Genomic DNA, 27,271 nt, shown 5'->3' with positions numbered 1-27,271 from the left:
AACAATAACTTAAAAAACAAGTTTTTATTTAATCATGTGTACATAGAATGAATACATTTTAGTATATCTAGCTACGTGAGTACTTGATCGTATTGTTACGAGCACCGACAGTGTGCGCAACACGAGCTCTATCGGTTGGGGAGCTGGTTTATAATTCCGTTGCCAGAGTGTACCCACATATGCCAGCAGGTGAAGCCTAGTTAGAAATCCCTAAGGCTCCCACTAAAATTAGCTTCGCGGACGCGTACAACTGAATTGAGGCATCCCAGCACGAAGTCATAAAGACTCGTCACCCGACAAGCGCCACTGGTACAATTCGGTCCAGCCTACACAGGTTTGTTTTATTTGAGGACTCTACTCGTACAATTGTGGCGCGTATCATAACCGACAATACTTACCTATAGGAGCGGTCCATGGCGTGCTTGTGGAAGTAATTTTTCCGCTCGTCTATAAATATGTATCCGAGCTCATTACTGCATCATGTGACGACTCGTCGTGGAAATTCTTATACTTGAGAAAAAAACTTATATGGATTTTTCTTCTAATACGATTTATGATTGAGATTTTTATCAAAAGATCACAACTTTGTATTTTTTCTTTATGTAACTCATACAGAATTCGATTTATTATGAACGCCGTAATAAAATAAAATTTTGCAAAAAAAAAAACTCTTAATTTACCTAATTCGACCAACCTAATTCAATAACATACCAAAAGAGCAAAAAGAAAGAAAATTCAGGAGGTTCAACCTCGGCTCATGTTTAAATTATTTGTCTATTGGAAGATACATACATACATATATAGGAAGGTATATTTATACAGATGTATGCACACGGAAACAAACTTTCTCGCTTATATTTAAATTTCAATGACTATCGGAATGTCAACGAATTAATTCGTTACTAATTTACACGGCGTACGTTATCGAAAAGTTGTTCGATTCTGTTATTATTTCATTCAATTAGTAAAATTATGTTTAAAGTGATTATTTCTCGCAGAAAAGTTAAGAGGCCGATGTTATTGGATAAAAAACATACTCTACGGCAACGTATTAATTAATCGTAATTTATGTAACCGTTGGCATTATCTGCAATAAATTCTTACGATTACAAAACATTGTCCGTTACTATTTATCAGTGACAACATAACGCACAGTTTATATTATAAATTGCATAGTAATTGCAGGTAGGTAACCGTGTGACATAAATAAAGCGCTCCGGTCGTAGGTCGTAGGTAGCCGAGGAATGAATTAGAAGAACTCTCATGGACAGGTTAATTAAAATGCGCCGAGGAGTGAATAGCGTATACGCCGTACAGGGGGGACCATTCTACTAATTTATAACGGTTATTATACGTCCCCGCTTCTTTCTTCTTCAACTTTGACCAAACCGCAACTGTATCGTCGTGTTAGTAGAATAAGAAAATGGTTAAACGGCAACGATTACCCTTCAATTCAATTGCGATAAAGTGACGAGTTGTTAGTAGAATTGGCTCCCGGGCTTATAAGAGTGCGCGTGGTATCGACCGCACTACACGTCGTCTCTCGTACAGCCTTAGTGTTTTGTGCGAGTGAGTTCTGTGTGTGACGCACACGCAAGTAGTAGGAGCCCATTAAGCGGCACGGTCTCGTGATCGACTGTTTGTTTGTCGGACAGTTGAGGGACACATGCGATATGATGTGTGTGTTTTCATTAGATATGTACATTGTAGATACTTACCTTTGTATCCACCCGTTTAACGTAACACACATATTAATTTATATTAAAGTGTGAGTGTCATTGCAGTTGAACGTGCAGAGTGCAGGCAATGCAGCTGGCGAGTACGGCGGCGGCGGAGCGGTGTCCGCCAGCGGCGCTCCTGCGCTTAGCTCGGGTTCGGCCTCCTCCGGTGCGCAGTCGCCCGGTTCTCCACCGCACGCGCATTCCCTGCCGTTGCCGCAGCATGCACACGCTCACGCGCACCTCGCGCATGCGCACAACCACCAACCTGCACATCACTCTCCGCGATTACGCACCAAGGAGGAGGACCTCTCCGCCCACGGTCGCGCTAGCGCTGATGGTTAGTCAAATGTTGTTTATATATTAATAGAACATTAACAATGTCAATTACCATAAATGGGGTTAGTAAGAAGATGATGTTGTTTGTACAGGTGGTGGGTCATCAGAGTCGGAGGGAGAGTGTGGCGGAGGCGCACGCGCGCGTGCGCAGTACGTCAGTGCCAACTGCGTCGTGTTCACGCACTACTCCGGCGACGTGGCGGCCGTCGTCGACGAGCACTTCGCCCGCGCCTTGTCGCTCGACAAGCCCAAAGGTAGACTTCCGAACTATCAAGTTGATGTCTCTAGTTAGACAAGAAAATAATTTTATTCGTAATGTATTGGCAAGTATAGATAATAATATAATTTTCTCAGCCTTGTTTGTAGATTTAGGTAAAGTATTCGATAACTTTGATCACATAATCACATACTATTGACATCACTAAATGGATATGGAGATAAATTCCAGAGAACTTTGAAAGAATACTCTGATATTCTGGGTAGTCTGGATGTCTGGCCTCATCGATTTTCTTCATTTCTGCAAGACAAATAAAGAACCCTCCTAGAAGCAGACATATTAAAGAAATAATATTTATAGCACTGCACGCTTTTTAGAAGTTGACATCTGACAACGCACAGGCAATTCGTCGAAGCCATTTCTTACTTAAATATCTTTTTTTGCTAAATATCTTTATTTTATAGATAGTCAATATTTTGAGCGTTGACTGTCAATACAATAAAGACAAAATATATGTAATACAATTGTGAAAGTCAACAAGCGCAGAAGTGATAAGGTTTGCCGGACCATTCCATTTAAATCAGCGATGGCAAGTCACCAATACAATTATTTGAGTTCAATTTTATATAATAGAATAAATAAGAAGAACAATATTTTCTCACTTACGACTTACCAGTGTAAAATTCAAATTACCTACTGGCTTCTCAATTTGGGCTATGATGAGACTGAAGCATTACTAAAACGATCAATATAACATTGACCTAACCTATTCTTTCTTCCTACCCCATCCCTTCCTTATAGTATATATATTTAGATGTATATATTTATATATTATATTTTGTTAAATTAAATGATATTTGAGTGTTATGTTTATAATGAACAAATAATAAATAAATGTGCTGTCGAATTGGAGGCGTCAGTAGCTACGACATAGTACTATACTAATGTATTTCCTATCGTATTTATTAAGATATGTATAATTTGTTCAAAATAAATAAATAAATAAAAATAAAGCATTTTTGGGTCATTCCGTATCAAGTCATTTTACAATTTTGATATAAAGCTACCCGCGGTCGGAACGTAGATTCAACCGAGAAGAATCAGCAAGAAACTCAGTAGTGACGCGTCTTAATATACAAAAATTAACGAGTAATTATCAAATACAATAGTATTTATAAATCCTGCATGCACATCAACAAATACCTACTAACTCCAAGCTATTCTATCATTTATATTACAATCCTGTCCAGTATAATTAGCAATATTTATTAAAAAGTTAAAGTCAAATTTAGTTATTGATAACATCTGATCGCTTTGACGAAAGCGATCAGTTGTCTAGCGTGTTGTTGATGCCGTCCGTGTCTAGCGGAAGGTCCGTTGAAAGCACTCTCGAACACATCGACTGTTAAAAGTAAACAGTCAGTCACGTCACTTGTGGAATATGTGTGGGATTTTTGTATATACTATTTCCCTTTTAAATTTAGAAAAAAAATAGAGCGTTGGTATTTATATACATAAGTATAGGTATATAACTTTTTCACATCCAGTTTTTGTAGATGAAAAACGTCGCCGTTGGAACACGGTTCGCATTCGAACGCTTTTTATAATAAATTAAATACGCTTCATTACAGCTTCGGTTTGCTGCTTACAAAGTAATTCGTGGTAGTAGTATCGAGTGAGTTCATGTGGTAGGAGCGAGAGATTAACTAGCGTGTGAAGAGGCAGCGCGGTGCGGCGCGGTGTCGGCGCTGGCGGCCGCTGATTGATTCTATGGAGTATGTTTATAACATGAAGGCTATTCACGCAGTTTTTGCGCGGCTTCGCAGTCCGGGACCGTATTCCCGCTTCATACTCCGCGGTACAAGCTGAATTTAAAACCGACCGGAGCGGGAACGGCCTGCTAATTGTTCTCATTAATGTATCGCCCGTTCACCGGATGTAAAAAATAATTCTCAACCTGAGAACTCAGAAACGTTCATCGTTCTCAGAACTACTAGACAAGTAATTAGGTAGAGTCGAAACTCGGAAATTACGTGTTTTCTGACCGATGGGACCCGCAGGCGGCAGACTTGCGTGTGTCTTTATTTGTTACTCAATCGCGTTTCCTCGACGTTATGAATACGATCTGATAGGAACAAACATTACGTTTGCCATTCACTTCGAGAACACAATACGCAAACACATTCTCTGGAACAAACGCTGCACTTTGCTGCCGCGAAGTCCTGTCCTGTCGCTTTACCTACACTATTTATATATGCTCACAGTATAAGATAGACACCACACATGTTTATATATTAATAATCTTATAAATCTATCAATAAGTTTCTTTTAAAGCTCGTTGGTTTCCTGTTTACTAATGAGTACCAATGCATAAAGCCATCTTAAGAAACTAGCGCGAAATAGCCGTATTCCTCGTCTCCGGGTCTATTACGACGAGTGCGTTCGATTCAGACTGATTTATGTACGTTCTTGCTGCGGCCATGCAGGCGCAGCCGCGGTTCCCGGTACTCGCTCGTCACGGGTGCGTTCTTCCAGGACCGAACCACCGACTCGTTTCTTAACGACCACTCGCCCTGCGGTCGCCGCACCGCCTCGCTACCGCGAACCGCTCGCAAAAAACATCTGTACTTCGTAGAATGGACGACGATGCGACGTGCTCTAGCGACTCAACTTGCTAGATAAATCTGTGGCCTTAATTAAAGACTTAATTGCGAAATGGAGCGCCCGTACTCCTTCAGCCACTCGGTCGCCGTCGACGACCGACGCACCCTCCGCCTCGCCTTTCGCAATTCATTTGCCCGTCTATTGTTCAAGCGTATTGTAAATTGCTTGAATGACCCGATTGCAGATTGCTTGATCTCGACCGCGTCTGTGTATACGATAATATTAATTCATTTATCTCGTATCTAAATCAACGACGGGTCCGGCATGAATGGCATTCGCAAAGACACGATAGAAAATAAAGATCATCGATGACGCAACGAGCAACCGGTTGGCGGGTGCGGCCGCACCAAAAAGTGGGTCGAATTGTGGATTCACGACGAGGCCGAGTTCTGGGACATAGTTTCTCGGCCGCGATTAGTTTAGAAAAACGGGGGACCATTACTTAAATGTCGGACGAAAGGAGCCGCGCGGCAAAAACGCATAGCGGCCTTTGTGCCGCGGTCAGCGAGCCGCGCCCCTCCACCGCGCCGCTCGCCCGCCGCTCGCCCGCGCCGGCTGCGTTCAGTGCGAACGGGGCCGTTACGATATGTCAACTACTGCCGTGACTGCCTCGAGCCCGACTCGAATAGCGAAGAGATCATCAGATAGTATGACAATGTGTTATTGAAAGTTGGTATCAAAGGGTAGAGACTGAAAGTACTTACTGGTACTTCCTTGTTCAGCCCCAGCCACACAACTATAAGTATCCTTCGTCACGACACTATTTTAGTGATTGAATTCTAATTATTGTTTCGATCGACTTTTTTCCTCATGAGTTATTAGCTATACGCAGATGTTTTATTCCGAGACTGTTATACCTAATAAGTACAAACTCAGTAACGTGATCTTTAAATTATGAAGTGAATTTTCCCGATTTTTACGACGTATCGATGTCAAAATGCGGTTCATTGCATGATGGGCTGGGAGTTTCCTCCTCCCGCCTTCGCCCACTTCAGTTACTCTCTCTCCAAACTACAACGTTTCTATTGTTGTATTTCGGTGTCAACGGTGAGCGAGCTAGTCTACTTATATATTTTATCATAAATATAAAATAAATAAAAGAAGAGATCTCTCTTAATTGCCACTATACTACACTGATCATCACCATCAGTCCGATGGTGTAATGTCATTTTCATACATATTTGTGTTTCTATAATCGTCAGTACACGTGGACGTGACACACACACACAGTCACAATAGCTTTGTGTTATTCAAATAAATTAATAATAAAATGTACAGGTAAGTTTTGATTGTTTTTGTAAGTTCGTAAAACTGAAACAATTGCTTAATGTATGGTTTTTGTTATATTATTTATTACATATGTAATTATCGTTTTGTCGTACTGACCACTTTGATCTGAAATATCTCCTCTTTAAAAATTTAATTAAAAATTTGAATTTTGAAACAGTCATTTATTTGTTTTTTCCTCATTATTTTTTTCTTTGGCGTCGCTTATTACCGCACAATGGAAAACATGAAATATCGGTATATTTACGAGTACGAGTTCTACCGGTGCACAAGTGCTGCAGAAACAGCTCGAAGGATTTATGATGTGTACGGCGCTGGTGCCGCAATAGAACGTTTTTTGTTTCAACGTTTTCGTTCCACTCCTATGTGGCAGTCCAAACCACCTTCAAAGAGTTTATTGATTCTCGCCCCCATGGTTTTTTTAGTAAAGGGATCAATTAATTACCTATGAGATGGCAAAAGTGCATAGATAACAACGGCGCATACTTTGATTAATTAAATATAATACAATATACAAATTAAATATACAAATAAAAAAAAAATGACTTTGTATTCCTCCCGTACAAAATGCCAATTTCATATGTAAGGACCTAATATTTGTTAATCAAAATTTTATAATTTCGAAATAGTTGTAGTTAATAATAATCCTTATTTACTACTTCAGTGAACACAAATTTCTTTTTTGTACTAGGAATGTTGGAATGGAATGTATCAATATATTTTCCAGGTGCAAAAACTTCTATATGTTTATAAATGATTTGCTGACGCCGTAGACATGATGATACAATAACATATTTATAGTGATAATTGTTCCGTATGAAACGTTAAAGTCCGCATCTGCGCTGCATCGTCAATTGACAGCACTTCAAATTAGTCATGTCAGAGCCAGAATCGCCAAGACAGACTTTCAGGTATCTGATATTCCGAACCATTTGAATCTTTTTTTAACACTTGGACGTGAGCGCCCATCATCAAGTAAAAAAATCAACAACGAAAAATATCAATGTAAAAAATTAATGTTAGTTGTAAGTAACTGATAGGAGCGATTTCAAAAATATATTTGAAATATTCAGGTTCTGAGTCTGTCTTTTAAATGTTTACAGCTTTAAACCGAATCGACAGGATGTAACTTAAACCATGAGCTTACTTCGTTGATCTTCATTTCACAACAGGTACCTACGTCTCGCGATGTTGCAGAATTCTTTATTTAGTGCTTCATGGATTTTCTTCGTTTCGAGGATGATTCCAGGTTGTCCATTAGCCTTCAAGGCGGACATGAGCAAATTATTTGGTAACCTATTTATTTTTGAAAATTAAATGCTCTTTTTGTTTATTAGTGCTTGGTTTTAATTTGTCTCACATTAACAACTAAACAAATGACATGAGTTTAGGCGTTTCCAAGAATATTATTTTCAATTCAGGATGGTAGTGTTGAGATTTTTAGAGATATTTAAATAAATTGGTTAAAATTAATCAAAATGATTTTCATAATAACAGACAGTTCTATTAAAAGGCTTTATATGTGCCTGATGTGATGACTACAAAACAGTCTGTAGTTGCTACCGAGTACTACCAGTACATAGTATAGTAGTTACACTTAGCAACATAACCGATTTCTTATTAATAACGAATTCTAATTCATATCGTTCCATCTATCTTTCATTTACAACATATAATTATTAAAATATAGATTCTACCTCAAAGCCTCTGCCAGAAACAAAGTTGCCGCTCTGTTTCATTAATTTAATTGCATAAATCAGTTGTGTACATTACGCAATTGTATTTATATTTGATGCATGGAAATTCATTCATTCAAACTTTATATAAAATGTCTAAAATTACTTATCAGTACGACTCTGTATTTTGATTGGTACGGACATCACTTAACCATTAACTAACACAAGCCGATGAGCAGAATTAACAAAGGCTCGTAGGTTGGGATAAAAAGAAGACTGCGATAGCTTCCAGCGAAGGAATGGCGACGAGCCGCGGTCCGATTGTTATAAAATAAAATGGCCACTATTAGGTTCGTACACAACGAGTTGACACTATAAAGAGAGGAGATAAGAGATCAAAGCGGGCCTTCGAGTGACTCCCAATAACTCCCGCGACAATAAAAGAACTGCCGTTCTCGGAATGCGGGCCGTGGGAGCCGCGCTCCGGACTGCGGACTCCGCCCGGGAAATAGCTCGTTTAGGTACCTACTTCGAGATTATTACAAGATGTTGAGGTAAAATACTAATGTTTTAGAGTATGGTTGAAGAAGTACAAAAAAATGTAATTTTGGAACACATACAAAAATTCAACACTAGATTTAGTTTAATGAAACTGTCACAAGCACAACCGATACACACCGAGTGAATGCAGTATTGCACCTTGATAGCAAATACTCGAACAACTAATGCAAACAAAAGCATTAACTATTCAAAGATATAATAATTACACGAAGGTATTAATTATCGTCTTAATGTACGACGTCTACTGTAACGGTAGGTTAGATAACTTAGACTAACCGAAACCTAAAACTATTTCAAATTTCTCTTTCGACCGCCATCTCGACAACATGAAGTATAACCCTTTCTATAACGCGGTGGGTACTGATACTGGCGGTGTTAAATCTTCATGGTAGGTAGCTATTTGACACGTTAATTATATTCTCGATAACGAATGAGCAGTTAACATAACATTAACGACCGAGGGATCACATTCCGGTCGGTCATTATTTTTCTTAATTTTAATATTACTGAATCCACCTTAAGATGCAACAAGTAGGTACTGAGTGCCTTCGCTAAGAACACAGTTGATGTTGACATGACAACTTATTGGATAAGTTATTTATTAATTACTTTTTATGTTCGCAAGTATATTTTTGGCTGTATTTCAGGAGACAATTATCTTCCTTTGATATTTGGAATAATTGTTTTACTTTTTGCGATTGAAATAGCTCGTCACTTCACTTGAGCTAATTTAACGGCTCATTTCTGTTTGAATCTGGCGAGCGGCCAGCGACTGCGTCACCGATAGTACCAAACCTACCTGTGACAGGCAGAGGAATGCGCGGCGTTGGGGCCCTCTGCGGAATTCCTACTATAATATTAAATATATTTCAACTTTCTCTTACGTCTGTATATACATAAAAATTATCATTTTACTAATCAATATTGAAGGTAAAAATATATTTTTTAACTTAATAATGAAGAAGGACCGTAGAATGTGTTTGCACGTTCAGTGCCAACTCTTATAGATTAAGCTTTTCACGATATTTATGAAAATAAATAAACGGAGTGCCCAGCCATGGTATGTTTTGGTACGTAGGTAGGTACTCGTAAGTGTTTGTGGATGACGTGCCGTAGATAATTGAAATGCGGAACATGACGAGTACGACACACTACACAATACGACTGTGCGGCTCTGTTCATTAGAAGTGGAAAAAGTTTACATCTCGAAGTGAATTCTTTAGTTCAGGGAAGTGGTAGTGATTTATAATTCGGTACAACTTTATTTACTTTTAATTTATATAAATGTAAAATGTCAAAATATTATGACCCATCAAGAAAAATATATCTAGTATGTACGTCTCAACTGGTTACATAGATTTTGAAGTCTACTGGAGGGAGGCATGTTGTAATCTTTTTTGAGAAAGACTATCTGAATATCAATAGCATAAAATAGTATTAAAAAATTCGTTAGTATTATTTAACCAAAAAGATTGTCATGTGTTACGCTCAATATTATGTCACTGCCTTTGTGTATGTAGAAACAATAAAAACACTTAAGTACCTACAAAAATTACTCTAATTGTTTGTTTATTAAACGTTTTTTAAAAGTATTAAAATATAAAAGTATGTAGCGATTTTTGCATAAGTTTAAATTAAGCAAAAGTTGAGAATTGAGTTATTAGTAGAATAGTGTTACAAAACAATATCAAGTATTAATCTAGTAACATGTTTTATTCTACTCTTTTATTATATAAGCATTAAAGGTATGTTCAGGCATAGTCTAAAAAATAGTAAGTACAGGATATTAAATGCCTTCCAGTTATAAAAGTTATTGTTTAATGTTGGAAAACATTTAGGCTCGCTAAATCGTTTAATCTAAACATCTATTTACAAAAATAGGATTTCTAGTAATCATATCAGCGTAATATAAATCTGCCTTTATCTGAATCTGAATATCTTGTTGTGCATTTTACGTGAGTCATTAATACAAATAAGCTTCATCACAAGCCAAACAAAGCCTTTCATCTTGCCTAGATTCTGAATCAGATGTCAAAATCTTCTTTTTAATTTTTTCTTTTTTTGTTCTCAGCACTTTCACTCATTTGCTTTAATATTATATTATTATAATTATATTTTTTTCTTTAATATCTGATTTTTTTTGCTCATTCTTTGTTCGTGTTCATTCTCCGAAGCTTGCTTTTCTGAAGTGTTATTTTATTTTCGTGGTGGAGTTTTTGATAAAATTGTTTTGGTTCGGAGACCTAAAGGATATGTAAGTCAAGTTATAACATAACGCGGATATACTAGAAAAAAATTGAGCGTTACTACTTACCCATGCAACAACAACCCTTCAAAGCTACCAGCGGATTAGAATGTAGATTCTACCGAAAATACCGCCATGTAACCCACTGTTTCTATCAAAATGATCGATGGGGCAATCTGACACGACCGGAAAGAGTTCAGGCGCAGGACTAACGGCTTTACGTTCTTTCCAAGGCACGGGAGTGTACACACTTCCAATTTCCAGACTCCGAGATGATAGTGAGAATTTTCTGACAGAAAAACCCAATAACTTTTTATTGGACCTGGGAATTGAACCCAGGACCTCTGGCCTTACATCAAGCCACTAGACCAACGAGGCAGTCTAAGTGATTTACACTATATATAAAGTGATGTACACATATATACACAATAGACACACACATAGTGTGTGTCTATTGTGTATATGACACGTGTCGTGTTGGTACAGAGGGCGTGCCGATGGCGTCACGAAACCTGCCCGCGTCGTTCTTCAACGCGGCGGCGGCGGGTCCCGCGTGCGCTGGACTCGACCTCTACGACTACGACCCCTGGCATCAGCACTATGCGGGGTAACGTATCCATACACGCTCTCCTGTCTTTGAACAAACACATCTCTTACGAAAAGCAATGTGAACTACGTAGTCGTATATCTTTGATAACGATGACGTCGTACAGGTATGGTCACGCGGCGCACCGACACGCGGCCGAGTACCACGCGGCGGCGGCGCACCACAATATGGCGGCGGCGGGTTACGGCGGACTGCTGCTGGGCCGCAGCTCGCTGCACGCGCAGTACAAGCCGGTGGATTGGCCGGCGCACGCGCACGCACACGCGCACGCTGCGCACGCTCACCACGCGCACGCGCACCACGCCTCGCCGCACCTCGACCCCGCTGCCTGCTCGCCGTACTCCTACCCGGCGCCGCCCGGTCAGTACCACACACGATACACGTAGACACAAACAATTATCTTTGGTAGTCTGTTACATAGTTATTGAAAAGGTAAAAATAATTATTTTTAAGTTTCTGGTTTTAGAATAGGTTGAATTTTCCATTAGCTGAAATGAGAATGCTTAGATAATAAAAGCTCACGTGACAGAAAACCTGAGGACAGGTATGAACTGGCAGTTGTAATGCTGAGCGACGTGTTTCAGGTTACAATAAGAGTACGTTGTCAGTTAGTACTGTGCACGGCTGTAGGGCAAGAGGAACACTGAAAGTACTTGACGATAGCCTAGGCTACGCAGACCAAATAAATGAGGTAGCCCTATTGTATATGGTAGGCAACACCGCAATCGCATTAACTAACGGTAATACGGTGCACCTATAAGAGTAAACAATTAGAATAGTCCTTGAGGCAGTTGTAACGTTGAACGTTCTTTTATGGTCGTTCTCATTTATTTTATTGCCATTGATTGATCACATTCTCCCTCGGCGACGGCTGAATCAAAGCGATGACGACGTTGTTACAAGCGGTGAAAGAACACAATAAATAACGGCGCGCCGCCGCACCGACCGCGAGCCCGCGCGCCGGCCGTCGAGGGTCGAGCTGATCTCCTCTTGTGTATTTTAATTTTCAAAGACATTCCGTCGCCGCAGAGCGATATTTTAATTGTGATGATTTAGGCCCTTTATCGTAGTGACAAAACCGAGCGCTTGTTCGTGTATTTCAGTCAATGTTTCCACATCTTTTCTGAGCCCCTATTGTAAAATATTACAAGCTCATTAACATGTTTTAGTTATTAATAGCCTCATCTTAAGTACGAGTTAGATAAGGCTCTCCTAACACCGTCCGTCGTCGTTAGGGTTCGCGGGGAGTTTATCTTATGAGATACGTCGTTAACGATCGATGGTTGCCGATTAGGATAATTTGCTCAGCGGCTTCTTTGCGTTTAATATTATCTACGGACATCGCTCCCGCGAAAAAACATCTCTCGATTGAAGCGAGCCGGTGCCGCGGCGAGTGCGGGGACGGGCGTAGGGGTGCGGAGGGATAGGGCAGAGGCGCATAGACAGTCGGCACGCACGGGAAGCGATTACATGCGACTGCAAAAAGTTCCGCGGCGAGTTGAAAGGCGCTCGCGTAATGGCGGCTCCTCCTCTAATGACGACGATTAAAATTAATTTGCGCGGCGTAGGGGAGCTGCCAAATTAAATTCTTGAGATCCTCCCCACTCCCCGCTCCCCTCTACCCTCCATTACCCCCTCGGACCCGTCGTCCTCGCTTGATTGATACCCTGCCGCCGGACGCCGACCGTCCGCGCCGTCTCAGCATATCACTTGGTTATCTCTTCCTGAATCGCGAGGGGAAGCCTAAACGATGATATTTGAAGTCTACTGACTGAGATCATATCTACAATTTTTTTCTTTAAAATACATTTACTCACTACACACACATACACATTGTTTTTAATGTTGTACGATTGATTATAACGATTACGCTCCGACTCTAATAATGTTATCGGAAAGTTTAGTGACTCGGTGATAAAAGATACATTCAAAAGTCAAAAGTCTTTATTCACTACTGGCTGTTTCCCGCAACTTTGCTCTCGCGTATTTTTTAGTAAACCATATATGATTGAATGGAAGTCTGTGATTTTCAAAGTAAGAATTGCAATTTGCATGAAGTTTCATTCTGGCTAGAAAAAAGTATATTACATATACACACTTTATTTAATGTTTATACTAATGTTCTCACCCCCTTTCTTTCGTTAGGGGTTGAATTTACAAAAGCGACGGAATACGTCTAAAGATTTTTCAGTAGTTTTTATATTAAATATCATTCTTATTAAACACTCAACTAAACTTTCAACCCCTATTTGACCCGCTTAGAGAATAAATTTTCAAAAGCGCTGAAATAATTTTAATTTATTTTTAACCAGAAACTTGTATATAAAATTTCATGCCTCTAATTTTAAAAATGACTGATTACATTTACCGTTTTGAAATAAACACCTCAGACTTGAAGTCGGCGAAAGAATCTCAGCGGGAATTTTTTATCTTATATTTTAAAATTATTGATTATATACAATAAAAAAATTATATTTTTTATGTCAAATGGCCTAGAGGCGATCGTTCCCAAAGTTTGCAATTATGTAAAAAGGCATTGCATTGTAATATCCTTTAGTGTTTCTTAACGATTCTTTTAAATTTTACAGCTGAATATTTTAGAACGTTTTCTGGGATCCTGCTGTTAAAGCGTATACATTGCCCCATAAAACACATACTAACCCTGTATCTGGTAATAGTGGTTGTAAGCTTATACTTGTTCCTGGTGTTAACAGTATGTACGTCACAATTTCATAACATAACATTACCAAATATATATTTAGAAGTAAGAGTCATTATTTTAATTTCCTCAAAATTGCTACTTAATAAATCTTTTGAGTTATAAATTGCACGAATACCCCCTTCAGCAGATTGACAGCATTAGCTCAGAGTAGAATGCCATAAGACATACTGTAGAAATAACTAAAGTACCATAACTAGGCGAGCCGTATCTACATCGGTCAACATTCTAATTTTTTTTACCGCTATGGGTGCAGATCTTAGTGTACATATTCGCCAATTTATTAATATTAGGGCCTCAGTTAATCATATTGTAATTCAATATCTATTTGTATTAGCACATGCAGACAAATAAACAAACTTCAACTTACCATATAATAATGTATGTATGCAGGGACATATTATTATGGTAGACGGAGGTGGCGCGTGGACGATACTGATTACAAATAAAAAAAACCAAATATCCAACTCGGCAGCGGTTTATTATAGCCCTCAACGGTTACAACTCTTTTTAGCATTTTTTTTAAATACCATGTTGCCATCTTAAAAATATTAAAAAGACAGTTACAACTTAAGAAACTTATTTATAAATTATCACAAAAGCAATGAAATATGAGAAAACAAAATAAATAATTAATTATATATATCTACTATCAATATGAAATACTTATAAATCTCCTTAATCACAAATTGTAGGTTTGTTACGTTATGTATATAAAATAATTTACAATACTGCGACTCAAACTTGAAACTGAATTAGAAACCAAGCCAAGCCGTTTAAGCTGAAATTTTGCACACTGTATTAAACTATATAAAAGGTTGGTACTTGTGTTACTTTCGTTGGACCTTTTAAGTGACTACAAAAGCGAAAATTTGTTCACTTAACTAAGCGCAAGGAAATTACTTATATTTAAAGAAACAGACGGGCCAAACTATTTTTGCTTATGAAATATAAGATTAATTATTTATAAATTAATTGTAAGATAATAAGGATTCATGATCATGATCATCATTAAGAAAACAAAACAGAGAAAAAATCATTAAAATATTATAATTCAAAAGAATAAGATATAGGACCTTAAACTTGTCGTTGTTAAAGTAATTTCGCAGACGGTGATTTATGTTGGCAACTTTTGTGTTGACATCACGTGTTGGTAACATACGTTAAATAATTACAGAAAGTGTTGAACGATATTGTCAACGAAAAGTAATAAAGAAAAGTAACAGCCTGTGAATATCCCACTGCTGGGTTAAGACCTCCTCTCCTTTTTGAGGAGAAGGTTTGGAGTTTATTCCACCACGCTGCTCCAATGTGGGTTGGTGGAATACACATATGACAGAATTTCGGTGAAATTAGTCACATGCAATTTTCCTCACGCTGTTTTCTTGCACCGTTAAGCAAGAGATGAATTATAAACACAAATTAAGCACAAAACACAACAAACAAAATTCAGTGGTGCTTGGCCGAATTTGAGCCCACGATCATCGATTAAAATTCACGCGTTCTAACCACTAGGCCATATCAGCTCAATAAGAAATAAACATATAAACACTACATTTAAATTAAGAGGAATAAATTATTATTTATGCTGAATTGTTTAAACAGTTAATCGGCAACTTCTTCGAAACTTAGAGACGACAGGAGGATGACCGAACTATCCTTTCCATTACACATAAAGTTAAGACCGCTTACTTAGCTTAACTTATTTTGTGAAAATACATAATGCTGCTTAGAAATGTTTTCATGCCACGACAACCTTCACTTTTACCAATGAACAAAGTCTGTGTATTACCCGATTGTACTTGCTAGGTATATGAATACTGTGTGGTATAAAAACATTTATAAATAAACAGAACAATTGTTTTAAGCTAAATATTTATTTCACTAAAACATTTTGAATTCCTATGTATCTACAGTTGAATATAGAAGTACTTAAGTATACGAGCCGAGGGTGCGGATTGCTGGTACAAGTAGAGGGTGGCTCCGGAATATGTGACAGAGTGGGGGCGGTCACGTGACACCGCTGCGACCACACACACACGCATACACTCGCGCGTATCTATCACCCCTACCGCTCCCTTAGCTATTTAATGTTATAGGAAAATACAAATGTGTAGCTAGAACACTTGTCATTGTCAACCATACGCCGCGCAGGCGGATTGGGACGTGGGGCAGACTCAGTGTCACTGAATATTTTTAACCATACTATATATATCTATGGTATTATTATTTGCTATAATAATGATCATTTTATGTATTTGCGTCAATAGAGTACCAATCAAAATATACAAACTTTATCCAAGTACATTCTTACGAGTATAAGTGCATATGAAGCGTTACCTTCATGTAACAAGATTGAAATAAATGCAAAGCCACCGTCTGTTCGGAATATATATTCACCCAATAAGAACCGATTACAATTCAGTAGTCTGTAGTCACTTTATTCTGCAATAAAAATCACCTTAGTCGAAAGCGATTTGAGCTCGAATAATATTTTATCTCCAAACAATCAATTTGTAAACAATCTCCAACCTGTCTCAACGATCCGGCAGAATATTTTGCATGACATAAGTTACTTGTGCGACGTTTTCCTGTAAATAGGGTAATTATTATTTATTTTATTATTATGTATTTATACGTATTTAATAATATTAAGACAATAAGTGCAAAAAAAATTATCATTTCATTAAGAGTCCTTTATTTTAGTCGTTAAGTTTTAGCACAAGAATAAATAAGAATGATGTCATAATAAATTTACTTTTGGCATTAATTATGCGAAATGACATTATTTATATAGCGTTAATATTGTAATGATTATAACAAGACGAGCTGCGTTTACGATTAAAAGAAGAAGTAAAGGAAAGTCATATTTTAGCCCTTCTGCTATTCGCTTTGCTGGAGGAGCTAATTGGCATATATGTGCGTAATTTCGTACAAACAAAGAACATTAGTATGTAAGAAAAATAAGTTTTAAGTTGTTTTATATATTACCGCCGGTTCGGAAAGAAATATCTCAGACCTGGAAGAACCGGCGCAAGGAAACGTGAGTCTTTTTATATAAAAGCAAATAACGACTTCAATACAACAACCCTTTTATTTATTTAGGAGTACCCAGTACTACGTTAAGTAATAGTAATAATTACAAATTCAGACTATACTAATAAGTATAAGTTGTCATACTTGGAGGTAACTTCCACATTATATGGATAGGAAAAACGGTGACTGACATATGCGGGACATCGGCTGGAGGGGTTCGAGAAATGTAAACAATTGGGAATAGATATAAATTTGCCAGTACGAGTTCAGAGTCCCTAATTAACTAATATCGCAAGTAGGAGTCACATCTCCGGTAGCTTATGTAGACGTTTCATGAAATATCATGAAATATCATGAATTTATAATGATACTAGCTTTTGCCATATTACCTACATATACCGGTTAGAGACTAAACACATCCATGAGAACTGTTACTATTTATGTTATGGTTTTGTTTGTGTTTATTTGTGTTTGTTATTTGGTGTATATACAAAGGCGGACTTATCTCACACAGGGATTAATTGTATTTAAAAGATTTTTTAATTATGCGATCAGTACTTTTTTTATTTCTTAGTCACTTAATAAATTTGCGACAGATAGTTTAGTTGCTAATTCATTTTTAAATATAAACTTAAAGCATTAGATCGTGTCGTAAATATAATATAACTGAAGCAGTAGAAACAGGCAATTTAACGCTGTTTTATAATTTTCCTCTGCAAAATCAATGTTCATACTCAGATGGTCCTGTTTGCTTTGATCCAAAAATACATTGTTGATGTGCGTGATTATAGTAACAAAGGGACAAAGATAACGTATACGAGTGAATAATTTGCCATTTTACATAATTTGAATGTATCTGGTGCTCTATAGTGCGGAACAGCGTCGTGAAGAAATCTCTACGTGTAGAATAAAACTCCAGAAATTAGACATGGGGATGAAACAGGCTGTTAGTTCATTATTCAAAAATAATTTATTATCTAAATAAAATACAATGTATTTTCCACCAATTGTTGCGAGCTGCAGCATGCGGCAGATACAATAAAATGTTCTTGGAATCAATCTCATGAACAAATAATCTCGCAATACGAACTAATGAGTGCGTAATTGAACAATCTGTTCCGCAGGTATGTGAGCAATTATTTACCTAGACTGGTCTTTACATATAAGAAAATATATATAATTAATTGTTTTTATTCTAATGGTTCTATATTAAGTTATGGTATTATTTTTTATTCGAGTTGTGGTATATCTATCTTGATGTAATTATTATTTAAGTGTTGTCCACTTCTGAAAAAACAGAAAAAGATATAAAAACCTTTTATTCCACGCCATTTAAATTATCATTTTTATACTTATAAAATTGTTAGTTATAAAAACCTGTCAATAAAAAGTAAAATATTAGAATTCGTATAAGTAAATGACGATTCTATTAAATTTCAAGATCAATCACTATATATTATAAAACAAGCACTTCTCTCTGTCTGTCTGTTCGAACTTAAAAACTACTAAACGGATTTTCATTCGGCTTGCATCATTGAACAGAGTGAGTTTCCTAATTAATTTATAAATTTACAAAAATAAAATGTTAGCATCATTTTTCTTATTTTTAACATTTTTATATCGGTCTTAATTTCTAAACGATAGGTCGAATTAAAAAGGAATTTACATGTGTACCAACACAATAAACGTACATAATGAAACGATATAGTTATAATAGATAAGAATATTTTTCCCCTTTCGATGTTATTCATGTTTTCATTGGCTAATTTGAACAAAAAGCAGGCTATTGTGACTCAATTACTAGTACAATAGATAAACAGCCTCGCGGACTATTTCGTGGGCAACGATCAGGTACCCACTATAAACACGTAGTGCATTATTTTATATATCATAGTTTTCGCGCGCAAGCTTAATACCTTTAAGCTTTGTGAGAAAGTTTTAATAAAGGGTGACATTATTGAAATTTTCGTAGGGAGATTTTTAAAATAAAGAATAACCTGTGATACTCGCTTATAATTTAGCTTTTTACAGGTGAAGTATTTTTAAAATCGATTAAGTAGTTTTTCAGTTTATCAATTACAAATAAACATACAAAAAATAAAACCTGTTCTGTTTATAATTTTACTATTTTCATTTATAAATTTAGACGGAGTTCTCAAAAAATATGCAACATTTGTTTTAAAAGAAATATATAATACATCATCAAGAAATTCTGCATCTTTGGTCTTTGGCTTAAACTCTCCGGTCGTGTCGGGTTTGTCGTTCCATCGGCTTAGGAGAGTGTGCACTTGTGTATTAGCACACATGTGCACTACATATAATATGATATATAGTTTCCCTGGCGAATGGCTGACGTGGCTAAAATAATTATTTTTATTTTAGATTTTGCTACTTTTGTAGGTATTATTTTTTTAACTTTTTTCTGTAGTTCTTTACTTAGTGAAATTGTCATATAACCCCTTGATTAATAATATCACTGAATGTGATGTGAGTACTATTAAACGTACTTACCTAATTGAAATTGGCCCGTTCTAGTTGTAAGATATTGAGATGGTTAGTTTAATTCTAGTTTATTAATTCTAGTTATAGAATTTACACCTAATTTATGTTATTGAAATTGATATTGATTGCATTGTTTGGGTCCTGTAAATATACCTTCATATTAAAAAAGAATAATCGGTTAGAAAGTCCAACTTCAAATTTGCGACGAACACCCGGAGAGTATTTTGTCTTAATTTTGTGTTATTATATAAATAAGCCACCTATAAACTTTACAAAGTTACAAACCCACTTCATACAACGCTAACACACTGTGAACAACGTCTCGGTTATTGTCTCAGTCTGCTTCACAATTCGTTGGAAGCAATGTTGAAGGTATACGTTTGCCTGAGATAGTTGCTTACATTATTTGTATTGCGCGTACGGCGTACACTTTATAAACTTTACTTCTTGTGTGAAACGAGCACCTAAATATATCTTTAATTAAATAGAAATAGTAATCTATAAGATATTATAAGTCAACTTACATAAGTTACTAAAGCTTCTTCTTGAATAATTATTATTAAACTCATAAATTTTCTAATATTTGGCAGATTTGCTCACTTTACTTTGCTTGGGTAAAGTACAGTAGAAGTCATTAAATATCTGCTTCAAACACCGTAATATTATAAATTCAATGAAAAACATTAACTTCTAAAATATTAAATTTAGAAGTGCTTGCTCTTGTGTTCCCTTGTTTAAAATAAGAAGAAAAGTTGTACTGAGTGACTCATCAAGTAACAACTTATATATAGTGCATTTTATATTTGACTGTTACTAAATTATTTTTGATAAAGAAGTTCTAATAACATATAAAAAGTCCTTAAAGATGAAAGATCTATAAAAAAACTCATTTTTTATTTATCGTAAATAAAAAGACAAAACTGACGACAAAATGTCCGGTGTCCGGCATGCAAACACCCGGCGTGTACCAGGATCGCAGAGGTAGCAGGCGATAGCGGGCGTTGGAGGCGCGATGGCGCGGGGGCGGCGGGCGGTCCCATGGCGACCAATGGCGGCGCGCTGACCACTGCCGCCCGCGGTCGATAGCGCGGGAAGGGTGCGCGGCACGCGGGGGCGGGCGACAGTAAATCACGCGCGCTGTCAATTACCGGCCGGCCGCCGCTGCCCGTCGCCCGCTACCCGCAATTAACCGGCCGTCGGCACCACAACTTTAATTAATGCCTCTATTGTCGCACAGTTTCTGTCTATTCGACTTATGTTCGACCGATAAATACACGAGTCCTTAAAAGAAAGGAAGAATATTTTGCCGTTTTGTTCAAGTTGAAGGAAAAAAGACATTGACGGAAACGCTAATGGAAAAATACTATAAAGTACTATATGGCATTTCCATTGCAAAATGTTAATGTATCGGCTCAATAGTGTGCGATCTGATGTAGTTCAAGAGAGTGTTAGACATTCCACTGAATATCTATTTCCTGTACTTTATGTAATCCTGGTCACTCCAATACCTACGTTATCATTCCGTGACGTTTGTTTGTTTCTTTTTTATCGGATCTCCAAAGAAGGCAGAGTGTCCGTAGGCTCACTCAATCGGTGATGTTTGATGATGTGAAGGATCTGATGCTGGAGATAGCGGGCGGGTCATTTATAACAATCAGTGCGCCCGCGCGTCGCGCAGTGACGTGCAATCAATTGGAGTCGCGTCGCGTCCTGAGTCGTGACATCCACTTTGTTGTTTTATTGTACTTATTGCATCTTTTTTACTTTTTTATGATGATTGCGTTATCGGATATGTTTCGAAAACTCCTCGCGAATTTTATATATATGGCTACATAAAACTTTGTTAAAATAGTTTCGAGGAACGTGATTTCTTGACCCTTCAATGCAGTATATTTTTTGGTACTTTCGCCACATTTAAATAATATCTAATAATATTCTTCCCATTACTAGCTGAATCCCCTGAATAGGAAAATCTTTCAAAATTTGCACGTTTAAACGCCTTGGCATTATTATTTTGTAATAATATGAAATTATCGATTTAAAATGTGTAAATTAATAAGAAGCCGCGGTAGTCTTGAGCGGACACTGTTGGACTGCAACGCAAAAATACGATCCCATCGCAATTGGCTACTTCTGACTTTTCGAGATTAAGTCAATGTCCGTGTTAATTATAAATTTTTAGTTGGCTGGAGAGTTTGTGTTTACAAACTTCTACCGCCTGCGGGTTGAATCGCACTGGGCCTGAATACACGGGAATCAATACGTGAGCCTTTGCTTTCCTAGGCTTAAGTAAGATTGCACGAAAAATGTATTGATGTATAAGAACTAAAGTAGGTAGTTTTTGACGAGCCGCATGGGTTCAAAGAATGCACTGCCAAAAAAAGTTTACGACCAAGCCTGGCCCTCTCTTAATTTTGCAACGAGGTCCAGCCCTACTCGTAAATGGTTATGTTATTTTTACTTAGATAGGTACTGACCCAAATAAATTAATCTACACATTTCTGTTTTAATGAAAAAGGACTAAAACTTTTGGTTTTGTTTTTATTTTATTAGATGACTGGAACTCACTATCCTTTATGGTTTATTTGAATAACCTTGTATTACGGATAACAATTTAATAATAAATATGTAAGCTGCCTAATATTACAGTACTAATTGAAGTGTCAATAATTGAATCAAAATGTAACGTTGCTGCACTCACTAGTTCCATCTATCAAAAGTGAATAGCCAAATGACAGACCTTAGAGTACATTAAGTAATTTTGAATTGTAATTTGTAACATTGTTCTCATTGCCTGCAGGTCTGGAGGCGCAGGTGCAGGACACGTCGAAGGACCTGTACTGGTTCTGAGGCTACGGCGCCGCTCGCTCCGACCGCTGAGGTTGTTATCAGAGACATTGTCCTAGCCGGAGGCTTCGTCATCCGGGTACCTCTGCTACTTGGCGCCGCCTCCGTGGCCACCGGTAGTGCGACAGATTTCGTGTGAACTGTGATACATCGGAACGACTGTGTGAGAATACAGAAGACGATATTGCACGTGTGTCGGCCGGCGGGCGCTTGCAGACGGGAGACGATCGCCGCGCGCTAAGTTAAATATGAGTATCGTAGTAGGGACGACCTCGTGTGTTGTGTATCGGAGCGGTCACGCTCTTAGTATTACGATCATGTTTCAAACTTTGTAAAATTGTAAAATACGAATGATAACATTCCGTTTGTTTTACAACGAGGTGTTTATACTTTCCAGTACGCGATTGTAGCCGCAATGGAGTCACCGGCTACCGTCACCCGTAACTTGGGATAATTTCTGAAATAAGTTTGTGAACATGTTGTTGGGAACGGAGATGAAACAAAGGAATCGTATTAACTCATTCAACATTCGTGGAACTCGCCCCACTCGCGAGGTAGAACAAGAGTCGCGACGCGGCGAACCGTGGCGCGAACGGCGGATACCGGCTATTACTATTGTTACATCGAGACCCGCCGCAGTTGCTCAGTTCCGAAGAGCACTCTGCTGCGTGGGATGTTCTCGCACGAACGGCGTATAAACATATCGATGATGAATACTCGATGATTCGATGAATCTAGCCTGAAACCGATCAAGTTATGGTCTTTATGATAGATCGTGATTAAGCTCAACGAAATCGATAACAAATAAGTCGGTCGTCGTCGTTGTCAATCTTGTCACCTCTACTTAAATAAAGAATAATATTTAAGTGGAGGAGGAATCATTATTTAGGTATGCGTTACAACGAGGGTGCGGCGTTACATCGCATCGAGTGTTTTGTAAATTGTAACTTCTAAAGACGGCAATTAGCTCAGATAAACACTCACCGCGGATTCGGGTTGAGATGACAAAACAAACAACCAATGATAACGAAACCAACGCATTAATTATTACAAAGTTTCAAGTTTTGTTTTCAGAGTAATTAACGATGTAATTAACTTATTCCGCCTTACATTTGCCTAATTATTTAGACAGTTGAATGTTAGACCTCGTTTTAAAATTGATAGTGCTATCGTTCTGCCGTCGACGACACGACACAACACGACACGACATCTCGCGTGTAACGCATTACAAAGCAGAGTTCAATAACGAATTCATTCAATTAACGTAATCGTCTGTGATAATTCTGTTTGAGTCAACGCGTACTCCGTAATACCGGCGGACCTCGCCGGGCCTCGCCGGGTTTTGCCGGGCCTCGTCCTTCATACTTAGGTACCTATTTAGCTTTAGACGAGTAAATAATATTAGATAGAAAACGTATGTAAATACATACCGTATATAGTTTATGGATAGATGATTTATGGAAATTCCCTATGTACGTACGTAGCGCGTAAGCTAATGTAGGTGTAAATACATACAATACAGACAACCTAAGGCACCGGCGCGCGGGCGGACTGCCCCGCGCGCCGCGTCGACACTTCGCCACACCCAACTACAATAGTGTAACGCTTATCGTTACTGACCGCTTCGCTGAAACACTTGCCTTTGCGATTATATAAAAACTAAACAATAGCTACGTAGCTAGATGAAAGTACGAGATACGAACTGCTAAGAAATCTCCCGCTAAATGAGTTACAAATTGTTGCCGTAGATTTAGTGATTGGAAAATGTTATGTAAATAAGTAATGATGTGAATTGTAACTTCATGAATGATAAACAGAAGGCTGGCCGTCAGCGGAATTGAGAAAAATGTAATTGATGTTTTAAAGAATGTTAAAGATTTTGTAAACTTGGAATTTACGTTATGGCCAGAATGTAAACGTAGATAGCTCTCGTAGCCGGGATGTATCCTACATGTTAATGTTATACGTGTAACTACATATGTCCTACCTACCGGGGTAAGAACAACCATCACCTTGAGGCTCAGTGCTATTGTAACATATTGTGTTTATTATTAGGAACGAAGTATATTGTTGTATTATATCGGTATTATTAATTAAAAGTATAAATACGTATGCTAATAGGTACATACAGTTACATTGCTACTTACTTTTTTAACACAAAAAAGTCGTTAAGTCGTACCTGTTTGAATTGTTTCATTGATATGTATAAAATTTGTAAATTAATTGTCTCTACTTGTTTATTGACTCAATATTGGTTTGTGACATAAACTTTATTGTAACCAGACTACCTATGTGTCTATATATGTATATCTCACTGAACCAATGTTAAATAATACCCAGTTATGTTTCATGTATTAGTTAGAGCAATGAAACGCATCGTGCAATAAACAACCCTTTCAGCGATTAAGTTAGTAGTTGTGCGCCGACCGCCGCGCCCCATTATCTCCGCAACATTTTCCACTCCGTGCACCGGCCTTGTTCATTTCACGGATTATTAGCGGCAGACAGCTTGTACCGCGCTGTACCTACAGCTGATCGGAGACACACACGTACATCTTATGTTGTTCTAAAATCTTATGTCGTATAACGTTTGCTCGGTCAGCAGCAGCGTGAACGTTTTTGTTTTGAATAACACAATCAATTAATGTCCGATCGAAATACAATTGTAAAACGTGACGTAGCAGCTTCCGGTGCAAGGCAGTCGTCTGAAACGCCGGGTCGGCGTATTAATGACGACTGTGTCGCGAGTGTCGTTACGCGGCGTGACGCCCGCGAACCGCGACACTCGCAAGGTTAGTCTCGGGCTATTTGTACACATACACTTCGACCCGACTGCCACGTATGAGAGGGCACTCGATGCGGTAGTCCGCATAAAGAGTTCGCAACTATTGTATTACTGCTACAGCACCCGCAGCGCGCTGCGAGGACCTCGTACCCTAATCGTAATGTATCTATAGAATATTGTAAATAGCTTCGAGAGCAGGCTCAATAAATATTAATTATAAAACTATATACAGTCGTTTTTTATTTACCTGTATGACCCCCATTACCTACTCTAAGCTAATCTATTTGTTTTAATAAGATAATTCGTACGATGCATCTCGCGATCGTGTGATTTACTCACAAGAACTCAATTGATGGCGATCTGTTTACATTATGTTAGTCGCGCGTCTCCTCAATAGGGGCCACTTAGGCGGAGATGTTAAATAGCAGCTGTCGAGCCGTAAGTAAAATGAGAAGCGAACACGTGTCGGAAGCCGGCGCCTGGTGTGCGGTGAGTTGTATTATTTCTAAAGTACGTTAATCACGCCGCGGCCGCGGGCCGAGCGCGCTGGAAATAAACAATAGATGGCGTTACCCGGCAGCGCTTGTCGCCCCGCAAATAGCGCCATTAGCCGCCGCCTGTTTGTAAACACGCCGCCCGCACCGCGCCGCACGCCGCCGCACGCTGACGCACAACACTTACCGGCGTTTTCGGACACATTCCTGTGTTTCCACAGCGTGAGGAATAAATAAATCGTAAAACAAACAGACGCGTCTCGCGAGAATTTGTCACGGCATTTATTTATGCTAATGGAGTGTTAACGGCGTCGACGATATTACGTATAATTAGCGGCTATCCGACGCCGGCTCAATTAGTCGCGCGGTGGTTTAATCTCCTTCCTAACGATATTTTCAGATCACATTACCGAATACTGCCTCAGAATCGTTCTTAATTGTTTCATTAAATTGAAAAAAGTTTGTAGATTTAAGCAACTTACAAATTTATAGAGAAGCAAATTTATTATATTATATTATACAGACAATATATTTTGTAACTTATCGTTTATTACATGTTATTCAGTAGTTAATACATTCATCATATATACACACGCAGATATCCTAACAATAGATAGACGAACAATTGAAGGTAATTGTAAAAATTTTTAATTTAAAAAATAAAATACGTATATTACACTAGAATATGTGATAATGTTCATAAGCATGTTAATATGTGATGAATGGGCGGTACCTTTGTGGACGGATTGCACAAAGCCCTACCACCACGTAATGAGAAAACTATCCCTGTACGATCTCTAATAAATAAAAGTTGGTTCAACAGATAGTTCCCGAGGGAGAACCACTTATCAAGGAGTCCGTTACAAGGGTCGGATGTTCTCCTAGTAGCGTGGACGACTTGCATTACCTCTCAGGACATTGCATATCCTGTCCCTGAAACAACCATCGTTGCTCTCTATTGTGCAATATAAACATTTTAAAATTATGAATTTTTCTATACAATTGTTAGGAATTTACAAAGTTTTATGAACTTACTAAATACGTAAAAATAGTTTTATAAGTTAACTAAGTAGTAAAACTAATCGTTCTCAGCTGTGCATGGTTCGTTATAATCGGACTTCTTTATTTCAATTTTGCATAAAAGGTATAAAATGTGTATCTAATGAATGATAAAACCGAATTGTGTATTAAATATATAAAATGAACACTTTGTACTTTACGTAGGAGTTTGGAGAGAAACCATTAACGAGGTACTTGTGTGCACAAAATAGCCTTTTCATTATCTACTGTTTAGTTCAAATATAAAATAAAAGTAAATCTATGTTAAATGTCTGATACAATTTTCTATTTTAACACGGGGCACTACTACTAACTCGGAAGTTAAAGTTTAACGTTTTAGTTTATTTATGTATTGGCGTTTTATCTGGTGACAATAGACAATTCTAGCAGTGACTCTTGTCAACACCCAAGCGAGTGTCACGAGATAAAAAGGACGTGGAACCATTAACATTACTTGAAAAATTTATTAATTTAGTGATTTTTCTTCTTGATTGCTGGAAAATATTATCTGCTAA

At 37.8% G+C, this 27,271-nt stretch overlaps 1 protein-coding gene across 1 annotated transcript in view; it reads left to right on the top strand.

The window, feature by feature from the left end:
* The window catches only part of LOC126768689 (protein vestigial), a 38,788-nt gene extending 13,358 nt beyond the window's left edge, over positions 1–25,430 (top strand). The window contains exons 3-7 of the mRNA XM_050486947.1: positions 1,785–2,058; positions 2,150–2,311; positions 11,194–11,314; positions 11,421–11,674; positions 22,372–25,430. Coding sequence (XP_050342904.1) covers positions 1,785–2,058; positions 2,150–2,311; positions 11,194–11,314; positions 11,421–11,674; positions 22,372–22,421 — 861 coding nt within the window. The 3' untranslated portion in view covers positions 22,422–25,430. The remainder of the gene's footprint in view (positions 1–1,784; positions 2,059–2,149; positions 2,312–11,193; positions 11,315–11,420; positions 11,675–22,371) is intronic.
* Positions 25,431–27,271: the final 1,841 nt, after the last annotated feature.

This window comes from Nymphalis io, chromosome 5 (assembly GCF_905147045.1).
Source record: "Nymphalis io chromosome 5, ilAglIoxx1.1, whole genome shotgun sequence".
NCBI lineage: Eukaryota > Metazoa > Arthropoda > Insecta > Lepidoptera > Nymphalidae > Nymphalis > Nymphalis io.
Note: the sequence above shows the minus strand (reverse complement) of the source record. Positions and strands in the feature narration are given on the sequence as shown.